General features: G+C 44.6%; 1 protein-coding gene across 1 annotated transcript in view; it reads right to left on the bottom strand.

The window, feature by feature from the left end:
- The window catches only part of LOC109408327 (myosin-I heavy chain), a 254,619-nt gene that overhangs the window by 17,058 nt on the left and 223,483 nt on the right, over positions 1-14,078 (bottom strand). Inside the window, exons 8-11 of the mRNA XM_029860214.2 lie at positions 1,830-2,700; positions 1,356-1,718; positions 1,063-1,292; positions 6-183 (exon numbers count right to left, since the gene is read on the bottom strand). Coding sequence (XP_029716074.2) covers positions 6-183; positions 1,063-1,292; positions 1,356-1,718; positions 1,830-2,700 — 1,642 coding nt within the window. The remainder of the gene's footprint in view (positions 1-5; positions 184-1,062; positions 1,293-1,355; positions 1,719-1,829; positions 2,701-14,078) is intronic.

The following is a 14,078-nucleotide window of genomic DNA, read 5'->3' on the forward strand; positions in this document are numbered from 1 at the left end:
CTTACCTTCACAACGCTGTAGACGGCCTGTGCGTACAACATGTTGACCTCGACCGGGTCCTGCGACAGTTCACGGGTGCTCTTGAACAGCCGCTTTTTGAAGACAAACCGATTTTCACCTGAACCCAAAGTTGTCGCATTCTTGCGCAGCGTTGAACTTCCGGCATGGATTTTCGTTTGTTTACTGTAAGAAAAATTAGGGGGGTTTCCCCACAATCAGCTAGATTTGCTAGATGACTACCAGATCTACGATCTATGAGTGTATTGTTCAGTCCCTACACGAGTGTAGTTCATTGCAAGTTGTGCCCTGTCAAGTTGTGCAGTATTGTGGTATGTATTTGCTTTGGAGTTCTTCCGGAAGTTTCAGATAGAGGAAGATTCGATAGGCCCGTCGGTTGACCTTCTTGACGATGTTGGTCTGATGGCAGCCGCGATCACGTCCGCTGAAAGAGTCGTATACATCCATGTTATGATTGGTGTTCTTCGGAAGGTTGTTATTCCACAGCAAACCCCTTTTCCGATGATACACACTGCCTCTCCACTTGAAACCAAGATTTATTTGAGCACACTCGATGATCTTTGTACATGGAAATGAAGTTATTGTTTGATGTCCTTTGTTCCGCTGTTTACCGAGGTTCTTATACATATCAAAAACTCCTTTAATCATCTACTTATATACATTTTTGAACACACTCTTCGGCAGTCGGTTAGTTGGGTCAAACGCCACGCATTAGTCTCTTTAGAATTCTTATTCCAAATAAGGCTGATACAAATTGATTTTTGACTTTTTGCCCCCCCCCCCCCCCCCCCCTTCAACAATTTTTAGCTGGATTTCGCATTTTGAGGGGGCAGATGAAAAATATTTATCAAAATATCGGGTCTTGCTGAAAATTCTTTAACAAATCCGATGAGTTTTTAATATTTTTCAGAATAAATGCTTTATTATTTTTATCCCCCCCCCTCGACCAGCCAAAGAGTGGTGGGACAAAAAGTGAAATAAATATTTGTAACGGCCTAACTGTACACAATCCTCATCAAAATCAAAATGAAAATTGATACTTACGCTTCCCACGCGGCAATGATGTCGTACAGATAGTCATGTGACTTGACGTGCTCCTCACCATCGGGTCGTGACTGGTAAATAGCCCAGCCTTCAATATTACACAGTCCCAACTTCTCCGCAAGTTTGGCAACGGCATCACTAGCCGTGTCCGTCGGATGCACATCTATGGCCTTGGTACGGCCATCCAGAAAGAAGAACCGACACACGATCGTTCCCAAGCGTCGCATGGCCTACTCACGCAGGAGATTTTAATACAGAAAATCTGGCAACACTGGTTCCGCAAGCATACTTACCGCAATTTCAACACTGGATGGAGCATACTGCCGACAGCGAACTTTCGTATTCTTACAATTGTCCAAGCACCACTGAACGTACTGCCGCAGTTTGCCCTCCAACGTTTCCAGGTTCTTTTTCAAAAAACTTACAAAGTATCGGAACAATAGCTTACTGGGCTGGAACGCCACAATGGTTAGGCAGAGCAGCAGCCACACTCGATCAGTCCAATCCACGCTCGGATTGTTCGTTGACTGGCGCATACATTGCACGAAGATTTCATCTCGCAGTTCCTCCCGTTCGATGCCCTGCCCGATGATGAACTGAATGACCTGCAGTTCCTTCTCGTTGCTCAGCTCACCGCGAATGTATTTACAGAGATCCTGTCAATGGTAAAGAATACAGCATAGGCTTAAGTCTTTCCCGGTGAAACCAATGCAATGAGAGTATATTTATATACTCTCATTGCGGTGAAACCGTCCCGATCTACTCACCCTAAAAATATTGCACGCAATTGTCACATTCTCCGGATCGTACATATGTATATGCGACGACGGGATTGTATTGCCCCGGTAGTACGTAATCATCTCATACTTCGGTACCATGTCGACCGATTTGCGCCCCTTCCGCGTCAAAGTCGCCATAATAGTTCCCTCCGGCGATCGTTCGTGAGTGTTATAGTAACTCTCAGCAAACTCCAGAATATCATAATACACATCATCGCGCAGCAGTTCCTTCTCCCTCTCAGTGATATCCATCTGTTGCATCTCCTGTAGCTTCTTCTCCACACGGTACTTCCGGCGTTGTTCCCGCTCAGCCAACGGGTGACCACCGCCGGTGGACGAAGCTCGCGAACTCGGTCGACTGTGCTTCGGCGAGGAGGGGCTCATCGGACCTCCAGAACCCCGTTGAACTGGGCTGGCGGATCGAATGACGGCCGGACTCTTCGGCCGCAACTTGTGGCCTCCATTCTCCATGTGCTGCGGCTGGTGGATTACTCCGTGGGCATGCGGAGGCGGTGGAGGCGCATGGCTGTTGTGCTGCTGTTGCTGTTGAAGCTGATGCTGAAGACTGAGTTGATGCGCAGCAAGTTGCTGTTGATGCTGTTGCTGGAGCTGTTGCTGCAGCGAAGGCGGGACTTGTCCCGGCTGGTGCTGCGGTACCGGTGGAACTTTTTCCTGTGGTTCGGGAGGGGGAGGCAGTTCCTTGAGATGGATGACGGCTTCGTAGATGGGTTCCTCCTTGCGGCGGATGTGATGTTGGTCCATGGTGGACGGAATCGGTTTGGAGTTTGGCAGTGACTGGTTGTTGTTGTCGGTTGGGATCGGTGGCGGTGGCATCGTTGGTTCCGGGAGAGATGGAATACTGAAAAGGGGGAATATAAATTTGAACGTCAGCGGTGCCCATTCTAAGATATTCACAAAATGCTACAAAATGGAACTGCTATGACGTTCGCAGGAAACACGCACGTTCTACAAGAAGCTTAATGTTCCTAAGCTAACTGGCAACGCTTCGGCCCTGCGAGAACCACTCACAACAACCGACGTGACAATGCTATACCTGCAGTTTCTATAGCATCGCAAGATCAAAACAAAACCTATAACGAAACCTCAGATGAGTGCGAGCCCTCGAAGTATGGTGAAGTGAATGTGCATCATAATTATTATTTAGATATTATATCGGAAAACCGTGAATTTCTACAATATATACTCATTAAACTATCCCTTTTTCTTCTTCTTCTTCTTCTTCTTCTTCTTCTTCTTCTTCTTCTTCTTCTGTATAGCTCGATGTTCCCACTGAAACTTGGCCTGACTCTCTCCAACTTAGTGTTCTTTGAGGACTTCCACAGTTATTAATTGAAGGGCTTTCTTTTTCTGCTATTGCATGAATTTGTATATTGTATGGAAAGTACAATAATACGCTATGTCCAGGGAGTCGAGAAAATTTTCCTGACCCTCCGAACCCTCCGTCTCCGGATTGGCGATCCATAACCTTAACCATTAGGCTAACTGAAGGCTCAAACTATCCCTTATCTAAGTGAATTGAGCGATAGTGAAGCGTAAGCCCGTTTATTGCCTAAATAATTATAAAATTCATTACCTATCGAACCCCGTAACGGATTCGTATCGCGCACCGGAATGTGCACAGATCAGGACGGAAGGTTTTTGATGAATGGAAGGATAGCAGCTAATACACACCACTCAGCCGGAAAACGTTATGTAAGAGTGAATGTGTGAGACCCTAGGACTCCTAAGCGAAGCTTATCCACAACCTTAAACATCGAGTCTAATTTAGGCTGGTAGCGGCGGCATTCTATCCTATCAGTATGTAGGTTCGGGTGACAAAGATCTGTAATTGCGGGTGGACTAATGTAGGCGCCGCCTTCTGTTCCGTAAAACCGCAGCGAGACCTAAAAGAATGTACTTGACTTGTATCCAGCCTAGGCAACTGACTGGGTGGAAGGAGGTTCAGATGAACACAGCCCCAAGTTCAGACCCCATAAGGATGGTAGCCTTCCCACTTGCATAGATACACACCACTCAGCCGGAAAACGTTATGTAAGAGTGAATGTGTGAGACCCTAGGACTCCTAAGCGAAGCTTATCCACAACCTTAAACATCGAGTCTAATTTAGGCTGGTAGCGGCGGCATTCTATCCTATCAGTATGTAGGTTCGGGTGACAAAGATCCGTAATTGCGGGTGGACTAATGTAGGCGCCGCCTTCTGTTCCGTAAAACCGCAGCGAGACCTAAAAGAATGTACTTGACTTGTATCCAGCCTAGGCAACTGACTGGGTGGAAGGAGGTTCAGATGAACACAGCCCCAAGTTCAGACCCCATAAGGATGGTAGCCTTCCCACTTGCATAGATAATCACTAGGATCACTGGCGACTACTTCATTGGCAGGGATAGCGGGTTTAACCCTAGTCGGATGTTGGGATCAATATTACCCATATAGGCTCGCTGAACGTACTCTACACCATCGTGGTGCGTCTAGCTTAAGGGTTAAAGGAAATCCAACAGTCATGTAGACATCGAATTTACAAGAGAAAGAGGCAGAGGGTGAAGCTGTCAACGAAAGGTGGTTTATACGATCCTATACGATCAGGTATCAGTGAGTCGGCTCCAGAGGCACGTTTTCTGCACCCTCATACGAGCGCTGAGGACAAAATCTGGAGTACCGATCACTCACCAGACGGGAGGTGCACGTATCTGAGCAGCACAAGCAAAAGAAGCTCAGATGAGTGGTGCAGACTTCACATGGGCGCTGAACCCCTGCATAAGTAGCTACCTAATAAGATGGTGCGATACTTGACCATCATGCCGAGGACCTGGGATCGAGTCCTACTCCCGACAAACTCGCTAAATATGAGTTCTTCCTTCGGAAGAGAAGTTAAGCGTGGGTCCCGAGATGAACTAGCCTAGGGCTAAAAATTTCGTTAATACAGATAAAAAAAATAATAAAAATGGTATTCGCAAAGCCACTCGATAAGCTGTCGGGGTACATCAAGTGCGAAACACATCAGCAGGGCCTGCTGAAACTCCGCAAGCCGATGACTCAGTCCAAGAAGGCGTGCGACTTTTCGACTGAAGAACGAAGTGCGTAGTCGAAAGGTCAAACCGCCCTATGGTTCTAGCTGCATGACTGAAGCAGACAAATTGTATAACATGTTGCATAAGATGATAAAGTGGATGCCATATGCGTGCATACCTCCATTTAGGCATATGTAAAATGTACGCATATCGCCTTCACTTTAACATCTTATTCAACATCTTATACGATCACTGATTGACTGGGACAGCAGACGGCAGACGGCATACCGTTAAAGGAGAAAATGACGGCTAGCACGAGTAGCCAAGGGGAAACCCAGGCCAAAGGTACGCACAGAAATGATAGACCCCTCGCAGAAGGTTTGCAATAAGCCTGGCCAGGGATGGTAGGTAAGAAGAAACATACGAAGAACAAAGCTAGACCAAAGCAAGCCCGCAAGCATGATAAAGGCGAAGCGGTGGTCTTCAAGAACGAGGCGGCTTAGTACGCCGACGGTCTGAGCCCGAGGCGAAAAATGGCTCTCGTCACTGGGCGTGATAGAGGCATTGTGGATGTCGCGAACGTAGGCGAGAAAAGTACCTACACAGGAAACGCTGCAGATTCTATCATCTATGTGAACTTTTGAAGTCCGCGTTAAACTCACAATAGAAAGTCAACGATGGGTCTTGCAATGGGTAGAAGCGTAGTGATACTGTACCATCTGGTGATTCGGTACAGGATCAAGTATGGAGAAAGGCGATCGCAGGCAAGGGTCATAGATAGCCGTCGCAAATGGCTGATCTCAAACTTCGACAAGCCGGCTCTTATAGAGCAATTACTCATGGGTAACACCGACGACGACCTGTTCAGCGACGACCTAGCCGCAATGCCAAGATTATCGCTATCCAGGAACGGGTACTCTCCAGTGTACTGGTACCTGGTGGTTCCCAGATATCGTGGAGCTACTTGTATCCTGCCTAAGGGCTAGGAAAATTAACGCAAATAGATCGCATCCATAACGAAAAAGCGGAGCGAAGTACTGCATATAAGGCGGATAAAATGGCACTGAACAAGGAGAGCACACGTAAGCACACGTGCATCGATAATTTCTACCAGACAGCTAACACAAACCCCTGGGGCAATACCCCCAGCGCGCCCCCAAGATGCTGTCGTACAGGGGGTGGCCAAAATGTTTGGGATAGGCAACTTTTTACTCTCACAAAAAAATTCAACATGCTGTAACTTTTCATAGAGTTCATCAAAAATTATATGATATATGAGATATGACAGTTCAAAAATTTGTCTAAAAAATAATGTTTAACGAGAACGGTTCTAACTTCGTGAAAGATTAACTAATCGAGCTCAAATTTGTACCATAATGCACATATAATAGTTTTACGAACAATCAAAATTTGAAAATTTTTGATGCACTCTATGAAAAGATACAGCATGTTGAACTTTTATGTGAAAGAAAAAAAAATTGTCATCCCCTGTAAAGGATCGCCTGTTCCCACGCCACGAAACGCGACCATAAGCTTCCATTCTCATACGGCCAAACCGTCCAGAGCCAGGATGTCCCAGTAACAGACGATGAACTCATCACAACAGCAATGTCGTTTACGGTGAAAGTCATTATGATGGCCATCGAGGCTCACCCTGACATGTCCAGAATGGTTATGCAGATGTACTTTGATAGAGGTGCATTTCCGGAATGGTTCTACTACCCAAACATGAGAAACTACCTGGGAACCCGTTGACGAATAAGCCACTCTGCCTGCTGGACACCCCCGGGAAGCCGTTGAGGCGGATGACTCTGTCTACTCAGACTCTGGGCTCCAGAATACCAGTTTGGCTTTTGGAAAGGACAATCGATGGTGAACGCTGACCAAAACTGGTAGGATATCACTCCATAAGAAGCGTTGGGTAATCCGCTACTGCGCGGTTGTCACACCAGACGTGAAGAAGGCGTTCGACTGGGCCGCTATCAAAGTACCATACATTAACTAGGAATCCGGAAATTCTATGCTGAATCCTTGAGAGCTACTTTCAGAAATGCTCCTCTACGGCACCGGGGAAGGAAAGAAGTGCTACAAAATCACCACGGGAGTATCTCAGGAGGCAACCCTGAACCGGTACTATAAAACCCGGCGTCTGACATGGGTAGATTTATAAAAAGGTGCACTCAGCACTAAGCAGGCTCCAAAACGAGGTGAATTTTCAAGTGGGATTCCGTTTCTTGCCCAGTCTCCCGAATCGTGTTTGAACTATATAGAAAATGATGAGCTGGCCAACAGCAAGTCGAGTAGCCCACCTTTACCCCTGAGCTTGAGTCCAACGGGGAGTCTACAGTACTAAACTAAAAACTCAGCCCCAGAAGTCAAACATTAGCTTGAGGTTCTTACAGGTTTGTTGAGATTGCGTAAGTTAACGATTGCAGCCAAGCAGAACCATAATAAACTCATGACAACTGCGGTACAGCAGGGCCCGTGATGCTGAAGGCCACCACAGTTGAGAGCTCTCTTGACCCTAGTGGATAGACAGAATAGGAATAGAACGGATAGGAAGAAGGAATAGAACAAAAGAGCTTGGGGACGCTAAGCCAAGCAAACGTAGGATGGCAAGTGCAACGGACGAGTCTAAGTACGTGGCCGTTTTGAAGGCGATGAAAAACCAAGCTTACGGTTCTTTGAGGGGGAGCAGACGTACACAGTATTCAACGTACTTGTGTGGTATATGTCTGACAATGAGCAGACTAACGAGCCTGGATAAAACAGAGGAGAAACGGCAAAATTGGAACAGTCGATTTTGTGTCATCCCCATAGTTCCAATAGAGCAAGAGACCTGTCAAAACGACAAGAATTCACCACTTTGGTTTACTCCAGACACTTTAAAGTAGAGCATCTCTCAGTGTGTTTAGAGTCTTATCCCTCATCGAGAACCATCAGCCGAATTCCTATAGTACTCGTACAGGTAAAATGATGCTCGAGCTCGAGCACGACAAAACCGGATAAGGCGCCACGTCGAAAACCTGGATGAAATCACGGGCACGGAAGCTTGTCATTGCGGCAACAATGCGAGGTACAGGAGGCCACCGCTGCCGTTCAGCTACGGAAAGGCCCAGCTGCGATACAAATGGTCTTGGTTCAGCTACCTGTGGCGAACGCTTACAAGTCTGTTATGAAACCTCAATGTGAGCCTGTTGGGTTATCCGTTGGGCATACACGAGTCACCGAAGGTTTGCTTCAGGTATTTTCAAGCAGAAAACAAATCATGGGGCAATAAGGCCTTGACAGGAGCAAGCTGTGTTGGCGATGTGAAGGTAAAGTACTTGATTTGTTCCGAGAAAACTACGAACAACAAGCACCTAATAGGGGGCCCAAGGTGCCCGGCCTTCTAGAGAGACTCAGCTGACAAGTCACACTGCAAATAACGCAGTTTAACTTGAACCACTGTGATGTGACGCAACCCAACAACCGTGTGCCAAGCAGTCGATAAATGTGGGACGGATATCGTCTTCTTGGCAGAGCCATACCTAGTATCCGTCGGTAACGGCAACTGGGTCGCGGATGAGTCCGATATGGAGAACGGGTAAATACCCCGTCTAAAAGTTAGTGTCTACATCCTTCTACGTCTAGTGGTCACCAAGGTAAACGGGGTCTTCTTCTGAAGGTGTTATGCGCTTTTCCGATGGTTGATCGAGCAGTTCCGCAAATGTTGTACTGTTTGACGGCGGAGTAGACAGAGTGAGTATCGGTGGTAGTAGCGAGTGACTTCAATGCCTAGGCAGTAGAAGGAGGAAGCCGTTTCACGAACCAATGGGGACAGATTCTACTAGACGCACTGGACTATACCAGATGTCCTGGCCTGGGTCCTGGGTAACCCTGGCCCAACAAGTAGTTCTAACCTGTTCTAACAGAAGAGTAGATGATGCCAACACTCATAGCGACAGCAAGCCGTGGGCGAAAGAAGGAACACTGTGTTGAGGTACATCGAAGGTGTAGATGCCCTCTCGAGCAATCAGTTCGGCATTCGGAACGAAAGGTCGACCGTAGCTCTCCAGTGTAAGAGAAGGGGAATTCGCTACTGTGCAATAATGACATCCAATGTAAGGAATTCTTACGAATTCTTGGGCAGCGTTGGTGAACATTGGCCGAAGATTGAAAGCAGCAAACGCAAATCGAGTATTGTGGCGTATACCTACCAAGCACAAATAGGTTTCATCAATGCGCGGAATATGCAATCAAGTAAAGGTTCAATGCGCGTGGACCAATAAAAATATAAATTATAAATCAAAACAGCAAAGATTGAACAAGCCCCCAAGCCCCAGTCTTAGTCGAACCACCTTTGAGTTCGGACGCGCGTAACAACGCGCTTGTAAATATTTTTAAAACACAACTTTTTATTTTATTTTTGACCCCGGGTCCGTTCGCGCGCGAACCTGCGTTAGTATTTTTTTTTCTCTACTTTTCGCCCCAACGCGAATCGTTTTACCCGTCGACGTCGCCGCCGTGTGTGTTTAATTTTCAACTTTAACCATGCCGTGTGGTGTGAAAACATGCACCGTCAACGACGACCACCTTCTATGGAGGTGCACATATTGCGACAAGAAATACCATGCCGCTTGCATTGGAGTGCAACGGCATCGCGAGCATATCATCACCGCTTTCATGGTTCCTATGTGCGCAGAATGTCAAGACATTCTGAAGAAGGAAGCTGATGTGCGAAAGCTACTTTACCAACAAGATAAGCTTCTAAAGGCAATGCATTCACAAAACGATACAAATCTGCGAATTGCAGCTGACCTACGCAAGTTTAGTTTAGTGTCAGCGCTGTTCGAAAGCATTGAGCGCTTGCTCAATGAAGTAAATGAAACGCTGGCAATGGTCAACAAAAATAACGAAAGCATTCGCAGCGCCATCAGCCAGCACATGGAATCGTGTGACTCACGTGTGGCTACCGTAGTAACCGACATAAATTTGTCAAATTGCACATTGTCGCAGAAAATAAATAACCTATTTGAAGACCGACTCACGTGCCTACGGAATGACATGGCTCTTTTAACAAGAAATACCGAGTCATTAACTACATCAATTAATCAAGCCAGCCATCAATCCACGCATGATTCACAACTCAGAGAAATTCTTGAGGAAGTGAAATTCGTATCGGCGAATTTATCTGGACTAAAATTTAGTAATACAAATGACCTGCTACCCAACAAAACCTTAGAGGAGGAACTAGCGGAAATAACTCAAATTAACGAAGCATCGATGACCCTGGAGGAAGAATTGGCAGAAAATATACCACGGCATCAGCAACAGACGCCGCCGCAGCAAACAATTGAACAACAACAGCCAGAACCACTCCCGGCTAGTAATAAACCTGCCAGTAACGCCATTGCTGAGCTGTTTGCTGAACGTCGAGCCAAAATGTCCAAGCAAAGCGCTGTAGCTCCACCGAAAAATGAACATTCTTCTTCTGGTTGGCGAATGATAGGAAATAAACGGTGCTGGAAGCAAGACTGGTCTGGGTATGATATCAAGCGCAGCGCTCGACAATTGCAAGAAAAAACTGCTGATAAGGCTAGACATAGTAGGAAACGCAGAAAACAACAACGCGCCCGCATAAACAGTCAACAGCTCGCGAAAAAAACCAACAACAATAAGCCACACATGGGAACGGACAAGGAACTACTGGCCACCGCAAAAACTCAATTTTCCGTTCCACCTTCTTCAATCGATCACCCGATTGCAGGCCTCTCGGTGTCAAAACCCATCAGCTTCAGAAAGGGTGAAATCATAAACCCATACCGAGCAGAGAAGCAGATGCATCCTACCAACAACATCGCATCACTACCAACGGGAAATGCTACACCTTCATTATCACTTCAAGGACCGAATCAGCAAAACCAACAACAGCAACAACCTCAAAACCAAGCCTTATGCAGCAGTGAAACCCGGTTCGATTTGGACCCAATGCGACCTCCCATCGTGCGACTCACTGAGCAATCTACGGAGGGTGACGGTCGATTCTTGAAAGCACGTTTACGCGACCCTAAAATAATGGGCATCGTTCGGCTGTTCCTAGCTTATATGAAGGATCAGCCTGCGACAGTCTGTGTGGAAGGATTGACCCCGACTAGCATTCGAATGTTGCTGGCATCTGAAGGTCTACCGACGGATCCTGAACATCTTCGCATCTTTAGTGATGTGCACCAGGAGTATGGATTGGACCCTACGGCAGCCATGGCGGATCTGCAGTCATACCGGCAGTACCTATCAAGCGAGCGTACCCATCGACTGCAGCAACTGCGCGAGAGTGCAAACAAGTTCAGCTCTCCTTCGCCTTTTCGCAAGTAACGACGCTTTCTTCTCCCGAAGAAATAAGTAGCATATCATCAACCGACGAACTTCCGGAAACTTGTTCGCATTTTAAACAGAATGTGATCGAAGTTTTGATATATTGTCAAAATTTCAATCGCATGAAAAGCCCAGCCAAAATGAAGGAAATTTATAAAAACATACTAAGCTCATCCTTCTCGGCTATTCTGGGAACTGAAACGAGCTGGGATGAAAGTGTAAAAAGCGAGGAAGTTTTCGGAAGCAGCTATAATGTATTTAGAGACGACCGTAATTTTCTGGAGTCTCAGAAAAAGTCTGGCGGTGGAGTTTTAATTGCTATTTCGGCAAATTATAATTCTGAATTAATAAGCACTTCAAAATTCAAAACGTTTGAGCATATCTGGGTGAAATCACACATAGCAGGTGAAACGCACGTGTTTGCCTCAGTGTATTTTCCTCCAGACCATGCTCATAAAAGCACATACGAAAGTTTTTTTCCAATGTGCTGAACAAATTTTATCACAGCTTCCTCCTGAGGTTAAAGTTCACATCTATGGAGACTTTAATCAACGCCATGCAGACTTCATTCTGGACTAAGAAAATGAAAGCATCTTACTCCCAGTCGTTGGGGATAATGAAACATTGCAGTTTATTTTTGAAAAATCCGCAATTTTAGGACTGAACCAAATTAATCACATTAAAAACCAACAGAACTGCTATCTAGACTTTTTATTAACAAATATTAACGAAGATTTCTGTGTGACCGAATCATTAACTCCATTGTGGAAAAATGAGGCTTTCCATACAGCAATCGAATATTCTTTATTCATACATAAAAACCAAAGACCCAACGACTGTGAATACGAGGAAATCTTTGAATACCAATTGGCGAACTATAAAAATATTAAACGTAGGTTAAGTAGTGTGAATTGGCAAGTAGTTTTAAGAAACGAAGGAAATGTCGATACTGCTGTAGACGTATTTTACAAAATTTTATCGGAAATAATTATCCAAGAAATTCCTTCAAGGAAAAAACGTCGTAGCAGAAATTTAAAAAACCCAATCTGGTATAATAGACAGATAAAAAAATTGAAGAACCGCAAACAAAAAGCCCATAAAAATTACAAGACACACAATACCAATGAAAATCTAGCAAATTATTTGGATATATGCGAGCAACTGAACTTAGCCATCAGTAATGCATTTGAAGAATATAATTCAAAAACTGAAAACGAAATAAAGTCCTGTCCAAAGAACTTCTTCAACTACGTAAAATCCAAATTAAAATCTGACAATTTTCCATCCGTTATGCATCTTGATGAATCTGTTGGTGATAACTCGGAAAAAATTTGCAATCTTTTTGCAAATTTCTTCCAAGAAATCTATACAACATTTTCTGAAGAAGATCGTGACCGCGATTATTTTGCATTTTACCCAGAATTCCCTAGGGACATTGGCGTAAACCAACTCCAAGTGCAGGATATTTTACATGCTCTTAAGAATCTAGACGCCTCAAAAGGTCCTGGTCCTGACGGGATCCCCCCAGTATTCATGAAAACTTTAGCACAGGAACTGACTGCTCCTTTGTTTTGGCTTTTTAATATGTCGCTGGAATCTGGTAATTTCCCAAAACTATGGAAAAGCTCTTTTCTAGTACCTATTTTCAAATCTGGCCGAAAATCAGACGTACGTAATTATCGTGGTATAGCCATTATCTCTTGCATTCCGAAACTTTTCGAGGCAATTGTCAACGAAAAGCTATTTCTCCAAACCAAAAACAGAATTACTGATATGCAACACGGCTTCTTCAAAGGTCGGTCGACCTCAACAAATTTACTGCAATTCATAGACTATTCATTAAACGCAATGGATAATGGAAACCACGTGGAAGCTCTCTACACGGACTTTAGTAAGGCATTTGATCGCATTGACATACCAATGCTACTTTTCAAACTACAAAAAATCGGAATTGAGCCAATTCTCCTGAAATGGCTTGAATCATATCTAACTGACCGTCAACAAATAATTAAATTCAATGGAAACAAGTCAAACCCAATTCAAGTCACTTCAGGTGTCCCCCAAGGCTCTCATTTAGGACCTCTTCTCTTTATTATGTATGTAAACGACATTTCCTTCATTTTAAACAAACTAAAAGTTCTAATTTATGCCGATGACATGAAGCTCTTTCTGGAGATACGAAATGAAGAAGACATCAATGTATTCCACAATGAAATTCACAAAATGTGGAAAAATGTGAAAGAGTAAGAGACTTAGGAGTAATCTTAGACTCTAAGCTTACTTTCGTAGACCACTACAACACAATAATTCACAGGGCTAATAACATGCTAGGGTTTATTAAGCGTTTCTGCTACAACTTTAATGACCCATACACAATCAAAACTCTGTATATTGCATATGTAAGATCAATACTGGAATATTGCAGCATTGTATGGTCTCCTTTTTCAATCACGCACGAAGAAAGATTAGAATCAGTACAAAAGCAATTTCTATTATATGCTCTTCGTAAATTAGGTTGGACTTCATTTCCACTTCCATCATATGAAGCACGCTGCAAGCTTATCGACATACAAACATTGAAAGAGCGGCGTGAAATTGCAATGGTTTCTTTTGTTAACGATATCGTTTCACAACGTATTGATTCAACAAAAATCTTATCCTCATTAAATTTTTACATACCTTCTCGGCAACTACGAAATCGAAACATATTCATAACAAACCACCGTAGAACAAACTACGCCAAATTTGAGCCTCTTAATCGAATGATGGACATTTATAATCAACACTGCGAAACCATTGACTTTACAATGTCTCGGCATAACCTTAGAAAATACTTTTACAGTCTTCGAAGTCCCA

The sequence above is a fragment of the Aedes albopictus genome, chromosome 1 (genome assembly GCF_035046485.1).
Source record: "Aedes albopictus strain Foshan chromosome 1, AalbF5, whole genome shotgun sequence".
Classification (NCBI taxonomy): Eukaryota; Metazoa; Arthropoda; class Insecta; order Diptera; family Culicidae; genus Aedes; species Aedes albopictus.